The sequence below is a fragment of the Sprattus sprattus genome (assembly GCF_963457725.1).
Source record: "Sprattus sprattus genome assembly, chromosome: 5".
Classification (NCBI taxonomy): domain Eukaryota; kingdom Metazoa; phylum Chordata; class Actinopteri; order Clupeiformes; family Clupeidae; genus Sprattus; species Sprattus sprattus.
In genome coordinates this window covers 24,466,385-24,482,629 of record NC_137924.1, presented here as the reverse complement: position 1 = coordinate 24,482,629, position 16,245 = coordinate 24,466,385, and the positions used below count along the sequence as shown (strand labels likewise).

At 45.1% G+C, this 16,245-nt stretch overlaps 2 protein-coding genes across 3 annotated transcripts in view; both read right to left on the bottom strand.

The window, feature by feature from the left end:
* Nucleotides 1–50: 50 nt before the first annotated feature.
* On the bottom strand, nucleotides 51–1,210 carry coa5 (cytochrome C oxidase assembly factor 5). The gene is made up of 3 exons (XM_080838883.1): nucleotides 990–1,210; nucleotides 723–806; nucleotides 51–560 (listed from the first exon to the last, which is right to left on the bottom strand). Exons 1-3 carry the CDS (start codon nucleotides 1,089–1,091, stop codon nucleotides 519–521), a joined length of 228 nt encoding a protein of 75 aa, XP_080695009.1. The 5' UTR covers nucleotides 1,092–1,210; the 3' UTR covers nucleotides 51–518.
* Nucleotides 1,211–3,700: 2,490 nt separating this feature from the next.
* The window catches only part of mgat4a (alpha-1,3-mannosyl-glycoprotein 4-beta-N-acetylglucosaminyltransferase A), a 36,451-nt gene continuing 23,906 nt past the window's right edge, over nucleotides 3,701–16,245 (bottom strand). The window contains exons 5-16 of one of the 2 annotated variants that reach the window (XM_080839893.1): nucleotides 15,235–15,368; nucleotides 13,859–13,905; nucleotides 13,614–13,727; nucleotides 10,978–11,053; nucleotides 9,882–9,996; nucleotides 9,496–9,626; nucleotides 8,257–8,364; nucleotides 7,005–7,198; nucleotides 6,025–6,103; nucleotides 5,694–5,754; nucleotides 5,402–5,514; nucleotides 3,701–5,269 (exon numbers count right to left, since the gene is read on the bottom strand). In XM_080839893.1, the coding sequence (XP_080696019.1) occupies nucleotides 5,243–5,269; nucleotides 5,402–5,514; nucleotides 5,694–5,754; nucleotides 6,025–6,103; nucleotides 7,005–7,198; nucleotides 8,257–8,364; nucleotides 9,496–9,626; nucleotides 9,882–9,996; nucleotides 10,978–11,053; nucleotides 13,614–13,727; nucleotides 13,859–13,905; nucleotides 15,235–15,368 (1,199 nt within the window). In that variant the 3' untranslated portion in view covers nucleotides 3,701–5,242. Of the gene's footprint in view, nucleotides 5,270–5,401; nucleotides 5,515–5,693; nucleotides 5,755–6,024; nucleotides 6,104–7,004; nucleotides 7,199–8,256; nucleotides 8,365–9,495; nucleotides 9,627–9,881; nucleotides 9,997–10,977; nucleotides 11,054–13,613; nucleotides 13,728–13,858; nucleotides 13,906–15,234; nucleotides 15,369–16,245 lie in introns of those variants that run through there. The other variant, XR_013968675.1, reaches the window with a different exon arrangement.

The following is a 16,245-nucleotide window of genomic DNA, read 5'->3' as shown; positions in this document are numbered from 1 at the left end:
AGGGAAACACATGATTCAATGAAATTAACCTCCCAGCAGAGGTTACTGAATTTGAGATAAATCAAGGTAAATATGAGAAAAACCTCGAGTACGTTTATTGTTTGTCATTTCTGAACCGCTCATAACTCATTCCAACGAAAACATTTCTGCATTTTTACAACTGAATTTGGTGTAATTTGAGATTATGTAAAGCTAACTCTAAAAACTTACACGAGCAGGCTAGTCAAACATGAGATATTAAAGAAAAATGGAGAAAATGTCATTTCCACAACTGTCTTTTCCACAACCGTCTCCATGGACACCACCAGTCAAAAATCAAAAATCAAAAAATCAGCACAACCAACTTCAGGGCAGGTATCTAGGCATAATTAGGAAACAAATTATGCCAATAATATTTTAATTCAAAATGTTTCATTTTCTAAAAATGTCCAGGTCCAAAAAGTACCATAGTTGGAGAATCACCCATTTACAATTTCACATGACCTCGCTTCAGATAGTGGTGACCGCAAACGTTCCAGTCAGTAGCCCTTTCTGCCTCTGAATCGAGATCTTGTGTCCAGCTAAAACAAAAACAGATGGAAATAATGCAGCTATCTGATCTTTACCGCAGATAATACATAGATAAAACATCCCTGTTTTTCTCAAAAAGTAAAAATCAACCATTCGTAACGTAAACTGAATTCACGTTAGTTCTTTCACTCCAATGGATTTAAACCACTTACCATTGACCTCTTGCACTCGAAGAAAGAGACTTGCAGGCCCTTGCAGGCTCCTTCTTTCAAGCAGTCACTGGGTTTCTTTCCCTCCTGTGAAAACGAGGGCACACTTACTAAAGTTAACTGGAGAGCGAATTTAATTAAGCCACGCTAGCCCCCAGCATTACCATATATTTCTCGACTTGGCTTTACAAAAAAAAATGCAATTTAGCCAAAGCTTGTACAATTACTTCATTAGCAACAAAAATGAGGATAGGTGTTAGATAACATTACCTTTAAAACACAGTCATGTTGAAGGAGACAGGCTTTAAAATCCTCTCTAATTCCAGCACAAGCCTTGCCGTCATCTTCTTTATCCTCGTAGTATTTGGGCATTGTATTTCTTTGTCATCTAACTAGGTTTATCAATAATATTTCTCTGGCAATTTACAAATTATATTGTAAGTAGCAACATGTCAATGGGGACAACTGTTATGAAGGCTACCATGTCAGCTGTGACAGGAAACAGGAAGTGTTTTCTTCATTACTTTATTGTAGATTAGGCTCCGCTGTCACACATTACTGCCACCAACTGGTAGAGAGTAGTATGTCATCTGCGGCATTTCAGACCCCTGGTCAACATGTTTGTAAGTAGTGATTAGTAACTGCTAGTTATTGCCCAGGATGTGTTCAGTTGTTGGCCTATCGCCTTACGCCTACGAAGGTGATTCACAGAGCTGCACCGCAACTCACCTAACACACTATTTAAAGGACATATTACATAGCCCTGTTGGATGATGAGTCCAGGCATAATGAAAAGGTTGCCTGCTCTACACGACACCAACAGCTGAAAGATAAATACAACTCTGTTTCTAAATGAATGGCACCGGCCCTCATTAGGGGGTGTTGGTACCGGGGAATATTAGGGTTAGTTTAAGTATAATTTAAGGTTTTAAGTATGCGCCTTGAATTAAAGCCCTAGGATTTCAGAATCCTTACCGGCCAGCTCTAGCTTCTAATCACAGGAGTGTTTATCAGACTACAGCTGACTGGCTGGCTAAAAGGGAGGGAGTTCCCACCCTATTTGTCGAGGCACTAATGTCAGTGGTTAGATAAATGTACCTATAGGTTCTGTAAAAAAAAAATCTCCGCCATTTAAGACTAATTACTGAATTGGTGTGAACTACCCCATTTGATGTAACAATGCGTAAAAATAAACCTGGATCGCATTATATATGGCATTATTTTTTCACCACTAGGTGTCAGGAGAAAACCAGGGTCTTCTCTTCTTGAGTCCAAAAATAGCTCTGTTGGCACCCCCACGGATAATTCCACATCTTTCCGTATTTGCATTTAAAAAAATATTGGTCCATCCAGAAGTAACCGTAAACCAGTGCTGTATGAGATAATGATCAAAGAAAAAGGTAAAAACGGCAATGGTTGTGCATTAGCTGAAGACATTTATTTCAGCAATGTCAATGCAAATCGACGTCAATGTCATAAAAAGTAACAATGCACAGATGAAGGCACATGACAGGCAGGAAGAGTGTCATGACGGGATGGTTAAGGGACATGCCCCTACTTTGTCACCTGTCTTTGGTTGGGAAACAAAGAGTGCACTGGAGTAGATTTGACTAAAGGGAATGATATCTGTCCTTGGGTGAACTGCGCCCAAAAAGGCCACACATCTCACTAGATATTTGTGAGCTGAAGTGACCAGTCCGATTAAATAGTCAGCCATTTCACATTAAACATAGCGTTGTGTTTAAACACACTTGACACAGCAAAGAAGCATTTGACTGCACCTGGCATAGCTCCTGATTAACAGTAAACTATAAAGCTATTATTTTAAAACTGATTTAAATAGACAGATTTCAAAAGGCATAGGTAAGTTCACCATCATCAAATTGCATTTCAAACTTTGACTTCAGAGTCATTTGTCATTTACAGTCCAAATTTCAAAGCAGACCAAAAGGCCCATAATGCTTAAAGGTGTAAGACCTTCCTAAGTCAAACCCAACCCAGTCATCTTTTCATTAGTAGGTGGCATTACAGAACACAAACACACACCTTATCTCGCTTGATGAATGAGTGCTATGAGTCGTGCTGAAATGGATATGTTTACATAATGACAAGATTGCTCTTGTACAGCTGATGTCTCCACTACAGTTCCATTTTGTTTTACCAAGTATGTACAATCAAATGAGATGAGAGCACTTGTGATATATGTACAGTAGTCACTTCACCTATTACAGCCAGCTGATTGACAAAGCACATTGGGGCCTAAAATACACCACAATGGGGCTGGGAAAACTCTGGGGCAACCTGACAGTGTTTTAAGTGTATGCTACACCTTGACACTGACAGGCAAATCCTATCACAAAATCTGGCACAAACAGCTACAGCTTTTCAGCATCTTCTAAACATATGCTGCACGTGAAAATCAACAGATCTTCCTCCAAGTTTCAGAGCGGTTGATATCAAATGACACTGGTAACATTTGGTTAGATGGATGCCGAAAACCTTTGCTGAACCAAGGACAAATGTGCCCTGCAATTTCTGTTTCAGGGGCAGAGATTAGATTAAACTGCCAGCTGCAACAATGAAGTCATTCAATCAGGCCGTGGTGTTTGAATACCAGAGGAGACCCACGTTGATCAGAGTGCTTTTCTACATCGCTATCTCTCCATCTTGTTCATTCCAATCACAGGACTGTTGCAAGTGCCCAATGGCTTCCCACAATGCCTTCCTACACGGGCAAAACTTTTGCAATTACCTCTTCAACATGCACTGATAGAAACATTGGGCATTTTTTTGACAAACCTCATAATGAGAAGACAGAAATGCAGTGACACATGAATGTTATCTGAAACAATAATACAGAAAAATGACCACTAGGGATTGAAAGGATGCTGTGTGGAACCCTGAGCTCCTGTAGAAGTAGTCAACAACGGCCTACACAGACACCCAGCTATGGGACAACCACTCTTGCCCATCAACCCCCCCCCCCCCCCCCCCCCCCGGGTGAAACAATCATGAATGTCTTGCCTAAAAGCCTACACCTATGAAGTGAACAGGGGTCCTGCACGTAGTTATTTCTTGATGCCAGCAGGTTCTTCATTCATCTACCAGAGGCAGTTCTGCTGCAGAGCCCCAGAGCTCGGGGGTGGGGTGGGTCGGGGTTGGGCATTGGACAATAATAAGGCACAAAGGTAGAGGACCTGCACGCCACAGCATTGTGCAGGCAGAGACCAGAACCAAAGCAGACATGGACGACAGCAGCTATACAGGATTCTTTTCTTCATGTTCCACAAAGCAAAAAACAAAACCAGTAACAATAAAAACTTTACAGAAACAATCAAGCTTTGTTTGTTTGTTTTCTCTCAAAGCGCTTCATAGACTTATCTTACAGAGTAAAAAATAAAATGTTTTTTTTTTCTCTTCTTGTACAAATTAAAGATTTATTTCAAATAAATTAAAAGTCACCTTCATAGATCGTCATATTATTAATAATGATAAGGAGACGTAACCGTCATGTATCCCTTTGAAGGGGGAGGGGCAAAAGGCCATGTTTGATTGGTTTTCGTGAAGGACACTAGAGGTCGCGAACAAGTTCCTGTTTGACAGGAAGTGGTTTGAGATATATGCAGTTTCTTAATCATTTAAAGTTTACCTCAAGAAACATTTTGGCAAAATTCTGCCATTGACAGGCTTCACTGGGATGGGAGCTACGTAAATGTCACTTAATTTACCTTTAGAAAGAACAAATTCGAATAGAAATTCTCACTGGAGTGTCTGCCACTGGCATTACTAAAACAAATGGCATACATTGGGGGGTTTATGCCCTCAGGCTGTGTGTAAGATCAAAAAGTATACAAACTGTTTTTGTGCGTGTCCATCAAAAAACTGATAAAAACATTCTAATTCAGGAAGGGGCTGCCTGCCAATCTTACAACAGTGCAATATCCCCTTAAGAAAACAAACAAAAACAACAGGTGCAACAAGTATGTTGATGTGTGTGTGCACGTGTATCCATGACACACGTCTCCAACTCTTAAGTCGCAGCAAACGAGGCAGTCCTGAATGTTAAAATCCTCTGTCCTCTTTGATGGCACTGGACGCAATTCTTCAAAAACATGGGATGCCCATGTCTGATAATATCCCCCAGGGGGGAGAAAGTGTCTGTTCTGTACAGTAGTAGTCACATTCACATGAGAATTCAAAGACTGGTGGCAGAAATCCAACGAGGGAGACAGACGATGAATGGAATGGAAGTGGGGGGAGAGGGAAGAGAGAGAGGGAGAGGGAGGGAGGAGAGAGACAGAGGGAAGAGGTAGAGGAAGAGAGGAGAAAGACCGATGCCAGCATTTGCTTGGGGAGACAGTGGCGACGTCCAAGCCAACGTGCTATTGCCAAACTACTGTCGATATTTAATTTTCTTATTTTCTTCGGCTGTGGCACCAGGCGGACCCTCTCTTGACACAGCACAGTACAGCTGAGGCTACAGGAGGTATCAACCACTGCCACCAGGGGGGTCCTACAGGCAGTTATCCAGCAACCCGTTTAATGTGCATCTGTAAAGACAAGACAGGCACACAAAAAAAATCAGACCCCGTATCAATGAGTATGACGGAGGAAAAACATACACATGGGTGGTGTGACGCTGGAGACATAAACAGAGGGGTGGACATGTGGAAGTGGCTAACCTCACTTAGGATGGCCCAGACGGGGGAGTCCTTGAGGACCATCAAGCGCAGAGCCACAATTGGATTGAATGCTGGATCTACTGCTGCCTCAGCCACACCCTTCTCAAAATTAGCTGCACCAAAAAAACACAAGGGATTTGAAGTTAAGATCTGGAAGAGGATGCAGAGATCATTCTGCAGACTGTCTTCATAGCAGGGACAGCCAGTCGTGCCCTTTTAAATCTTTGTAGAGGGCTTGTCCACGTTCTGTTACATTAGGTGGGATATGAGACTTGACATGAGACAAACTCACCCACTCTATAGAAGCGATCCTCTGTTCGTTTGTATTTCTCTTTGGTCTGTAATCCCGTTTCCTGCCACAAAGACAGCACAGTCATATATTACATATATTGATCACCAGTCAGAGATGACAGTATACTCCAGTAAGTAATGACATCATATGACACACACCCTAACGTGAAGAGTCAGCAAGTTGAGCTGCAATCACCATTGAAGACCAACAACATTTACTTACACCCCCACCCCCCTTCACATTGTGAACCTTCAGTTTGAGCAGCATGGGAGGACAGCCAACTTTAGTTAGGTCAGAAACGGTATAGAGTGGTTCTACAGCAGCTCCTTACCATCAGAGGGAGGATCTCTACTGTGGTGTTCTCAAGCTTGTCTCCGGGGTGCTCTTGGTTGCCGCTGCGGAAAAGGAACCTAGACAACCACAAAGCCCACATGAATGCACAGGCCCACCTATATAGATATATGCTTACTCAGGCACACACACACACACACACACACGTACGCACAGAGGCACACAATCACTAAAAGGCACATAATATTCTATGACAATGGTAGTCAAAGTGAAATGTCATCTCCCATGAATATGTGGTACTTTTACGTCCATGTTTACATTCAGCATCTAATAAACTCACACATATAGATAAGAGCTCCTTTAAGCAAGCCTCCACTTGAGTTGCTAATTAAATCTAGTCACACATCAGTAGATCGAGACCTTATCTCGTTAACACATTTAAACCCTCCAGTCACTGGTCAGGGCAAGCTTCACAGTAATACACTCACAGTCACACACACACACACACACACACACACACACACACACACACACACACACAGGCTCCAGAAGCCTTGTCACAGCACGGATAAGGGACTGCCATCGGCTCTTGTCAGAACATGCCATGTCTTCCTGCCTGTCTCCTCTCTCCCTATACTCTCCTCCTCTCTCTCTTTCCTTCTCTCTGGTGGATGTGGGAGGCAGGCTGGAGGTTCTTATTTTAGCTCCCTCATTAGCTGCCTCCAGTCCCTGGTGAGGACAGGCAGTGCAGTGTGGAGAATTGGAAATGTGCACCTTAAAGGTCTCTTCTCCGCTTCTCCAAAACTCTCTGCAGGGCTCTCACTCTGGCCTACAGTGGGCCGCCATCCTTCCATACTACATGAAGGAGCAGACATTACACTCTACCTGACATCCACGAGGACACTGCTGCTATTTCAGTTTTTGTTTCTGTACGAGTGTGTGGGTGTGTATACCTGATGGTGTGTGTGTGTGTGTGTGTGTGTGTGTGTGTGTGTGTGTGATTGGATAGGTGTGGTGGACCTCTCAATGCTGACGGCTCGGTCGAACTTGAAGAGCACGTAGTCACCGGCGGAAGGATTGATAGCCCAGAAGAAGTCCTCGCCCATGTATGTCTTCTCCAGCGTGTGGCCCTGGTACACTTTCAGAGACGTAGACACCTCAGCCGGCGGGTTCACGTGGATCTTATGCAGCAGCGGCTTCAGGAAGTCCTTATCCTGATACACACACACACACACACACACACACACACACACACACACGCACGCACGCACGCACGCACGCACACACACGCACGCACACACGCGCGCGCACACACGCGCACACACGCGCACACACGCGCACACACACGCACACACACACACACGCACAGGAAGTTGGCTGTCAGCACAGGAAATGGGTATCCGTGCTCCACGAGTCTGTTGCGAGCTCAGTCAGAGGGAGGAAGTGTGGGGGGAGTGAGTTTGTGTTATGGCAAACACTGCAGATGTCAGTCTAGCCTCTACTTTCTCAGTCCATTATCTAACCGTCTACAGAGCGACACCACTGGCCCTGCAGTCTCAGCAAACAGGTTCTGGGACACATCAGACTAGCGGGGGCAGGAACAGAATCTGACAGATGAAATAAAAAAAGACGGGTGACGGGGCAGGAAGACATTTTTTGGAGAATCCACAGGAAATGTGTCCATTGTATGAATTTGTGGAGTTGGGCTCGTTTCAGTGACCGCAGCTGCTGTTAATGCTGACCAGAACAGCAGGCGGCCAGCGGGGTTGGGTTCCAATGGGGGGAAAGAATCTGTTCAGCTCAATTTGTCTCGTTAGTTTGGTTTGGAGACAGCTGTAAGCACTTCTGCAGTAGTACAGCTACACAATAGCACTCCATTGCCAGTATTGTGACACACCCTACCTTTGTGTGTATACAACACACACACACACACACACACACACACACACACACACACGCACACACACACACACACTACATATGAACACACATTCTCTCTTTCTCTGTATGTATGGGCATAATGTATGTAAACACAGGTACACGCGCACACACAAATATATATACATATGTGTGTGTGTGTGTGTGTGTGTGTGTGTGTGTGTGTGTGTGTGTGCCTGTGTGCGTGTGAGATACAGCACGAGTGATTGAGTGAATTAACGAAAGAAGGAGAGTGAGTGAGTGAATGTAAGAGACAGCTGAAGAGAGTAAAGAGTGTGAGAGTGTGAGTGTGTGTGAGAGTGTGAGAGTGCGTGTGCGTGTGCGAGTGTGTTACCGTGAGCTTCTGAATCTTTCCAGCGAGGGATGAGTGCAGACCGACGTGCTGGAAGAGAGACGGCCTGAAGCGCACACGCAGCCCAGACTTCTGCCGCTCGCAGTGTTTCTGAGGAGAGATGAGAGGAGGGGGTGGAAACAGGAGGTCAGGAAACAAAAGGAGATGGAGAGGTACGCTAATAATCACACGGCACAGCACTTATTACGCCATTAGCTGTTCCAGCCTCACCCACTTACTGCACTTAACAGAGAGAGAGATGAGATGAAGGAAAGAAGGAATGAATGAATGAAAGAAAGAATAAATGAATGTGTGTGTATGTGAGTGTGGCAATGAGAGAGAGACACAGACAGATAGAGACACACACAAAGAGAGAGAGAGGGAGAGAGAGAGCGACACACACACAAAGAGAGAGAGAGGGAGAGAGAGAGCGACACACACACAAAGAGAGAGAGAGGGAGAGAGAGAGCGACACACACACAAAGAGAGAGAGAGGGAGAGAGAGAGCGACACACACACAAAGAGAGAGAGAGGGAGAGAGAGAGCGACACACACACAAAGAGAGAGAGCGACACACACACAAAGAGAGAGAGAGGGAGAGAGAGAGCGACACACACACAAAGAGAGAGAGCGACACACACACAAAGAGAGAGAGCGACACACACACAAAGAGAGAGAGCGACACACACACAAAGAGAGAGAGCGACACACACACAAAGAGAGAGAGCGACACACAGAGAGAGAGAGAGAGACACACACACAGAGAGAGAGAGCGACACACACAGAGAGAGAGAGAGACACACACACAGAGAGAGAGAGCGACACACACAGAGAGAGAGAGAGACACACACACAGAGAGAGAGAGCGACACACACAGAGAGAGAGAGAGAGAGAGAGAGAGAGAGAGGTAAAGTGAAAAGGTCAGCAATAGCTTTCACTTCAATTCCAAGCACTGTGCTGATGTGTGAATAGTTCTCTGACAATCTTGCCGTTCACAGGACGAAAAACAGACAGATGAAAGAGGGAGGGTTGAAAAGGGCAAAGAGTCGAGACGAGAGAGACGAGAAAATCATGAAGGTTGTCTCTCATGAAAAAAAGTCTCTCCTTCCTGTCTCTATCCAGACAGGCGAAATGCATGAATGTCAAAGTAAACACACAAACTCAATATGATGGGATGACACAGGCAACACACACACACACACACACACACACACAGGGCAAAGTGCTGTAGGGCAAACATACGGCATCTTTCTCTGGGTTGCACACTTTGACCCACAGGATGTGGTCCAGCAGCCAGTCAATGGGTTTCTCCTTATAGAACATGAAGATGAACTCCACAATCAGATTTAAGTCAGGGGCCTGGAACATCTTACCTGCGTATGAGAAAGAAAGTGAGTGAGAAAGAAAGAGAGTGAGAAAGAAAGAAAGAAAGAAAGAAAGAGAGAGAGATTACATTTTTTTTGAAAAATTATACTGTTTAGGATTATCAACTCAATCATCAAGACTTATCAGCCGGAAAGCATCTTGGGTTGAATTTTATGAATTAGACCAACAATGTAACACAGAGCTACAAATACACAGGCATGCAGGAGGGGAGTTAATGAGGGCGCCTCGTCGACGGAGCGTACCGATGAAGCCCAGCTGAGAGAACTCCAGGATCATCCAGTCCTCAGAAGCCAGCTGTAGGGCAAAGTTCTTCATGGTGGCAAAGTAGTTGGGCTTGGCTACTATGTCATCCTCTAGCTGAAGGTTAAAGGTCAGGAGAGGGGAGAGGCGTCAGAGAAACAAGCAAGAGATGACACACAAACACACACACACATACATACACACACACACTTGATCACATGATCATAACTGCATGCAACCACACAAACACACCTGCAATCCTGTCTCTATCAAATGTTAAAACACAGACACAAACCAGGCATCTGCTGTGGTTCTGCCTATTGTCCTATTTTCTATGATGAGCCAGCCTATAAACAATGATGACAGGAGAGCAATACCTTTCCCCTCTCCTAAGAAAAGAAGGCTTGTATGGAGAAGACAAACAACAGGAGACACTTAATGGATTGATGCCAGAGAGAAAGAAAATAAAAAGAGGGGAGGAAGAGACAATGAGAAGCATGAAATGAAAATCACATATATGGACGGAAAATGGTGATGATGGTAACTAATCAGGGGCTATTCTTTATCAATGAGTATATAAACATACATGCATGACACACAAGCACAGAGCAAGGACGGATATATAACTGATCGCCTTAAAAAAACCTTTCCGTGCTACCAGGTAGTCAACAGATTAGTCTAGGTACAGTAGGTGCTTTCATCGTGAATTTGCAGAGAAAGACTTGATTTGACTTTCAAAAGCCTCATATAAAACAAAAAACATACAACATAGACGCATATTCAAAATTCTGTTCCCATGACAACCTGTATGAATGCACAGAATAGTGTGCGGGTGATGCCTTTCTTTTAAATACACACTTCAGCATCAGGGACCATGTTGCCATGGAAACAACACACAGTCAGGAGCAGAATATACCCTCTTGTTAAAAAACAAAAACACAAAGAGAACGAGTCAGAAAAACAGAGAGAGAGAGAGAGAGAGTGAGAGAATAAAGAGAAAGAGTTCTGTAAGAGTGAGTGTACTTCAGGCCAAACAAGTACCACATGGCAGGCATCCAGTAAAAGGAAATTGCTTCACGCTTCCTGCAAATAATGTACCTGCACATAATAGACCCCTTTGTTTACAGCATACATCATGAGGAAGGAGTAGTCCAGGTTCTGTTTGGTCCGCCATCTGAGGAACATAACAATCAGAGAACCAACTTGAAAACTGTAAGCCCCCAGAAAAGACACAGAACCATTTAGATAACCTTCCTGTATCAGTGATAGATTAATAAGTTCCCAGGGGTGCAAGAGTAGACTGGGGGTTGGGAGCGTGTGGTGATTGTCAGCGCCACTTGGCTGCTGTGTAGTGAGCAGAGGCTGCTGCTGTTGTTGTTGTTGCTGCTGCTGCTGCTGCTGTCAACAGGCAGCTGTAACAGGCAGCAGGTGTGTACGCGAGGCTGATGCAACCACAGCGACACAAACAGTACCAGCACAGGTGGCAAAAGAGAGTTGGGATATCACATGCATGCAAATACACACGCATGCATGTATACATGCACACACGCACGCACGCACGCACGCACGCACGCACGCACGCACGCACGCACGCACACACACGTATGATGGCAAGGGCCGCAAAGACACACCCATTCAACATTCAAAACAGAAGGCTAGGGAAGGTCACATGGTTAGGAAAGCCCTGACTGTCAGGTGGAGTTTCAGTGTTGTCACTCCCTGTGGGTAACTGGTAAGAGCACACCTGCACTGACATAAGTGTGCACAGTTAGGTGCGGCCCTCTGTGGGAGCGGAGGCCCATGATCTCCCTAGAGATTGTTTCCACGTGCGTGTCTTGAGGAAAACCTGTGGCAATCAGACCCTTATTTGCATTGCCTTCAGATTTACACCATCAAATATAGAACCAATCTACAAAACTAACACTACAAACAAATCAATCAAGGTTTGGGCTGGTCAAGGACAAGCTGTAAACAGAGCCACTGGGCAGGGAGTGTGACCAAGCCACCAGTTGAGGGACCATTCTCTAGCCCGTTTAACATACGAAACTCATTAATGTATCAGGTAAAAACAAATCAGGATAGATTACAAATTCTTATTCCCACTTAGTCTTCAATAACAACAGTCGTGGGTGTCTTCCCACCTGACTGTATTTAACAAGATGCTATCGAGCGTGAACCTCCATGAGACGTGTTTAACATGCGAGGGCTCATGCCAGTTAACCTAATTATGAACTATCCCAGCCATCTCTAGCTTAGAGAACCATCTTAAAGGTTGCTCGGGTATGTTAACATGAACTAATTGCCTAAACATTAAAGTTAAACGTATACATGTATCTGGGGGCCAAGTACAGAAGCTGCACTGGCACCCTGAGGGTTTCTACCTTTTCCTATTATAATACATTGAGGAAACTGTAATGTCAGATAGACAAGCTATCATTTCATGCAAATGGAACCATTTAAGGTTATTTAAAAGTTTTCTTAGCTAGCTAGCTAGTTAACTATTCTAGCAGCTCGGCAACCATAGCAACCAGGAAACGTGATTTGCTGCATAACCTGAGGTTTAAATTAAAAAAAATCAGCTCACCAAACCAAATATCATGAGCTGTGTTTATGCCACATAGACAGTCACAGAGCAACTCTCATCATACCACCACCACCACCACAGCAGGGGGTTGAGACAGACCCTGAATACCAATTCTCCTTCTAACGAAACTGAGAAAAGGCACAGATCATAGCCCCCTCAATCTGATTATTTTCGGGTCTGTCAGCCTAAACCTAAAGCTTCTGTCACAACACATATACAGAGCACCAACTGTCAGCCAGTTCGACACCCACAGAAGCTTTCTAGGAGGCACCTAGACACACACACTTACACACACTTTCACACACACACACACACACACACGACAAAGGTTTTACTGGCCAAACACTGATTTCTCAAGGGAGAGACCAGGGGAGACACATGTAGGTGAGGGAAAGCGGGAGAGCGGGAGAGTGAGGGAGAAAGAAACAAAGAGAGGGGGAGAGTGAGTGAGAAAGAGAAAGAGATAGCGGGAGAGTGAGGGAGAAAGAGACAGAGAGCGAAAGAGCATGCAGGGAAACAGAGAGCAGGGAATCAGAAGAAAGCAGACAGAGGGAGAGGGAATTAACAGAGGAAGAGAGGATGAGAGAGGATGAAAGAGATATAGTGGGAGACCAAACGAGAGGAGAGAAAGAGAGGGGGAGAGAAAGAGAGGGGGAGAAAGTGAGGGGGAGAGAAAAAGCCAGTGTGTCTTCATCTAAGGGATGGCAGGGGAGAAACAGAGGGCTTATCCAGATGATAGTCAGTCTGTGTGTGTGTGTGTGTGTGTGTGTGTGTGTGTGTGTGTGTGTGTGTGACTGTGTGTGTGTGTGTGTGTGTGTGTGTGTGTACGAGGAGGGTGGGCAACAGGGGGTTGGTAATCACGACCTTGAGCTCACTTTGGAAGTGCCTGCAGAATACTGAGTACTTCAGGTTTTTTTTCCTTTCTCTTGGCTTTTTGGTTTTTGCAGTTGACAAGGAAAAACACCCAGCACAACAACACATTCTACAGTCATGCACAATAGACGTTTTTGGACGGCTTTGCACGCAATTTGCATTCCTTTGCATGCAAGGATTCATTTCCACATTTTAGTGCAGGGAACTACTTCTCAAATTCACTATTTCCCTGGCTTGCTCGTAAATTATGTGTGTCTGTGCGTGTCTGCGTCATCACCTGACTCTCTCCTTAGAGTCACCAAAGGTCTCCTTGAGGTTGTTGAAGTCAGGGTAGTAGCTAGCAGGAGGGGAGATGACCTCTAGAAGGCCAGAGTTCAACTCTGTTGCAAACCTGTGACAAGACGGGATATTTGGGCACAATCAGGAGACAGATCAGATTTTAACAACTCAGTTTGCTATTAATAGATGGGATCAGAATGAGATAGAAAATGAGAATGCAAAAGGGGAAGTGACATCACTCACTCTTTCTCGAGGCCGGTGACCACACTTTGTACATAATCTATGTCCATCTAAAGGAGGAAGGGAACAGAAGAACAAACATTTATCCAGTGTACACACAAACATAATCACACACACGCACAATCGCCGCACACATACCCATCAAAACCAAGAGCCTATTCTGGTGTATCTGCATTCGACTGTCTGATTAGGAATGTGATTCACAAGAAAATAAATAACATAACATAAAAATAAAAATAACATAAACAAATAAAAACAAATAGGGGGATGAAAAAGTAGCCCTTCGCTCCCACGCTGGGCTGGGTGGCTGAGTGGCCTTTTAACCATAAACTGGGTGGGAACACCAGGAACCCTGGGAACCCAAGGCTAGATTAAAGAGCTCTGGGTTGGGCTGCTTAGATGCGGTGAGGGCCGTTTCCACAACTCGAGCCCACCCTTGCCCTCTTACCCAGACAACAAAAGATTAACCAAGGGAAGAACATGAGCCGGCCAATCAGATACAAGGAAAGCATGCCAATGAAGTATGCAGAAACAAGAAAACAGAATTAAACAGATCATACAGGAAATATGGGTGAAGGTTTTGTTCAGTCTTTTTTTAGCCCTTTTGGCTTAAATGACAATTTTCATCTCTTTCTCTCTCCCCACCCCCCCCCCCCCCCCCCACCCCCCTACCATTCTCCTTATGTTCTCTTTCTCTGTCCTAACTCTGTCGCTCTCCATCTCAAAGAAGAGGCTGTACATATTTTCCTTTGGCCCACAGGCCAAAAGGGAACTACTGAGAGAATGAGGGCATAAGTGAGTAGATGAGAGTCTGAGTGAGAGAGTCGAGGGGAGGAGGAGGACAAGGGCAGAGGGAAAGCGAGATAAAAGGAGAATTAAAATGCATTTCTGGTCCTCACTGCTCCGTGACCTTGGATTCCTGAAAAGCGTATAAAGGAGTGGGCCCTTCAGGCTGAGCGAGTGAGCGAGGGGCCTGAAAAGGCCCCCCTCTGAGTAGGGAGAAGACAAACAAGGAGCCCCTGACCCACTTTCACCCTCCAACAGCGAGCCAGGGCTCTCCAGCGTGTGTTATGTTAGTTTAACATATGTTTGACACTTTCTCTGTTTGACACGCGTGTGTTTGTGAGCGAGAGAGCGAGATATTGAGAGCAAAACTGAGATCGAGAAAGCAAGGGCACGCATGCCTGTGTATCATTTGCAAAGTGTGGCTCCAATATTTATTCAGCGTCTACAGAAAAGGCTTGGAGTTTTGTAGACTGCTGAAGGTGGTAAGCACACACACGCAAAACAAACACACACACACACACACACACACACCAAATAATCTAATTTGCAATCCGCACACACCACACACACAGCCTTAATTACCCATCACTTACCTCTCCCACGAAGACAATGATGACACAGTCCAGCTTCTCCTCGGGCGACAACTTGTCCACCAGCGAGCGCAGGGTCTCTGCCAGGTACGACTTCACCTTCCTCTTCACCGTGGGAATCCCCATCACCATGGACACTGGACACCCAGAGAGGTAAGAACACACGCAATCAGCCCACTGTCTTTAAAAACAACTCCTCCGTCTATTAAAAAATGCTGACACAAAAACAATGACTGAAACCACCTGAGACTCGCACTTCCAGCTGCTTTGTCTGGGCCTGTAATCGAGGGTCTTAGTGGATTGTCATGTGGTCTCATGTGGTCATAAAGAGGCATTCAGACAGGAGGACCCTGAGGAGCAGGTGGAGGGTAAACAGTGTCGGAGAGACACAATGAGGCAAAGGCTCGAACTGCGTCAACAGAGATGGCCGATAAGACTCACTTAAAGACGAGACAAAGTCAGGAGAAAGGAGAGGGGGATAGTGAAAAAAAGGAAGGGAAAGTAATGGCGCATTTCCACTGTGGGGGAAACCCCCCCATGTCTGGGGAAAAGCCTCTTTTGTTTTTAGGGACATGGCCCCGGTCCAGCCTCAAACGATCTCACTTCGGTCCTGGAGTGGGGCAGGGTAATGGGAATGACTGCTTGTATATTAAAAAAAATAACTAAAATCACTGCTTCCAACAATTCCATGACAAGACATGTTTAAATATAATTTTAATTTCTTTTTAGTGTAGTCGTGTGACAGCTGCTAAGTGCTATTTAGAGTTTTTTTTCTGAATGGACAACTCCTAATGGAAACAGAAGACCGAGGCTATTCACCAGTGCTGAGGACCGAGGCTATTCACCAGTGCTGAGGACCGAGGCTATTCGCCAGTGCTGAGGACCGAGGCTATTCGCCAGTGCTGAGGACCGAGGCTATTCGCCAGTGCTGAGGACCGAGGCTATTCGCCAGTGCTGAGGACCGAGGCTATTCGCCAGTGCTGAGGACCGAGGCTATTCGCCAGTGCTGAGGAC

Bases quoted from the DNA above. Each gene is read 5' to 3' on its own strand.
- coa5 (XM_080838883.1), bottom strand. From the start codon at position 1,091: ATGCCCAAATACTACGAGGATAAAGAAGATGACGGCAAGGCTTGTGCT. The intron at 807-989 runs GTAATGTTATCT...TCGTTTTCACAG, and splicing joins AACATGACTGTGTTTTAAAG to GAGGGAAAGAAACCCAGTGA. The intron at 561-722 runs GTAAGTGGTTTA...TTTTTGTTTTAG, and splicing joins TCGAGTGCAAGAGGTCAATG to CTGGACACAAGATCTCGATT.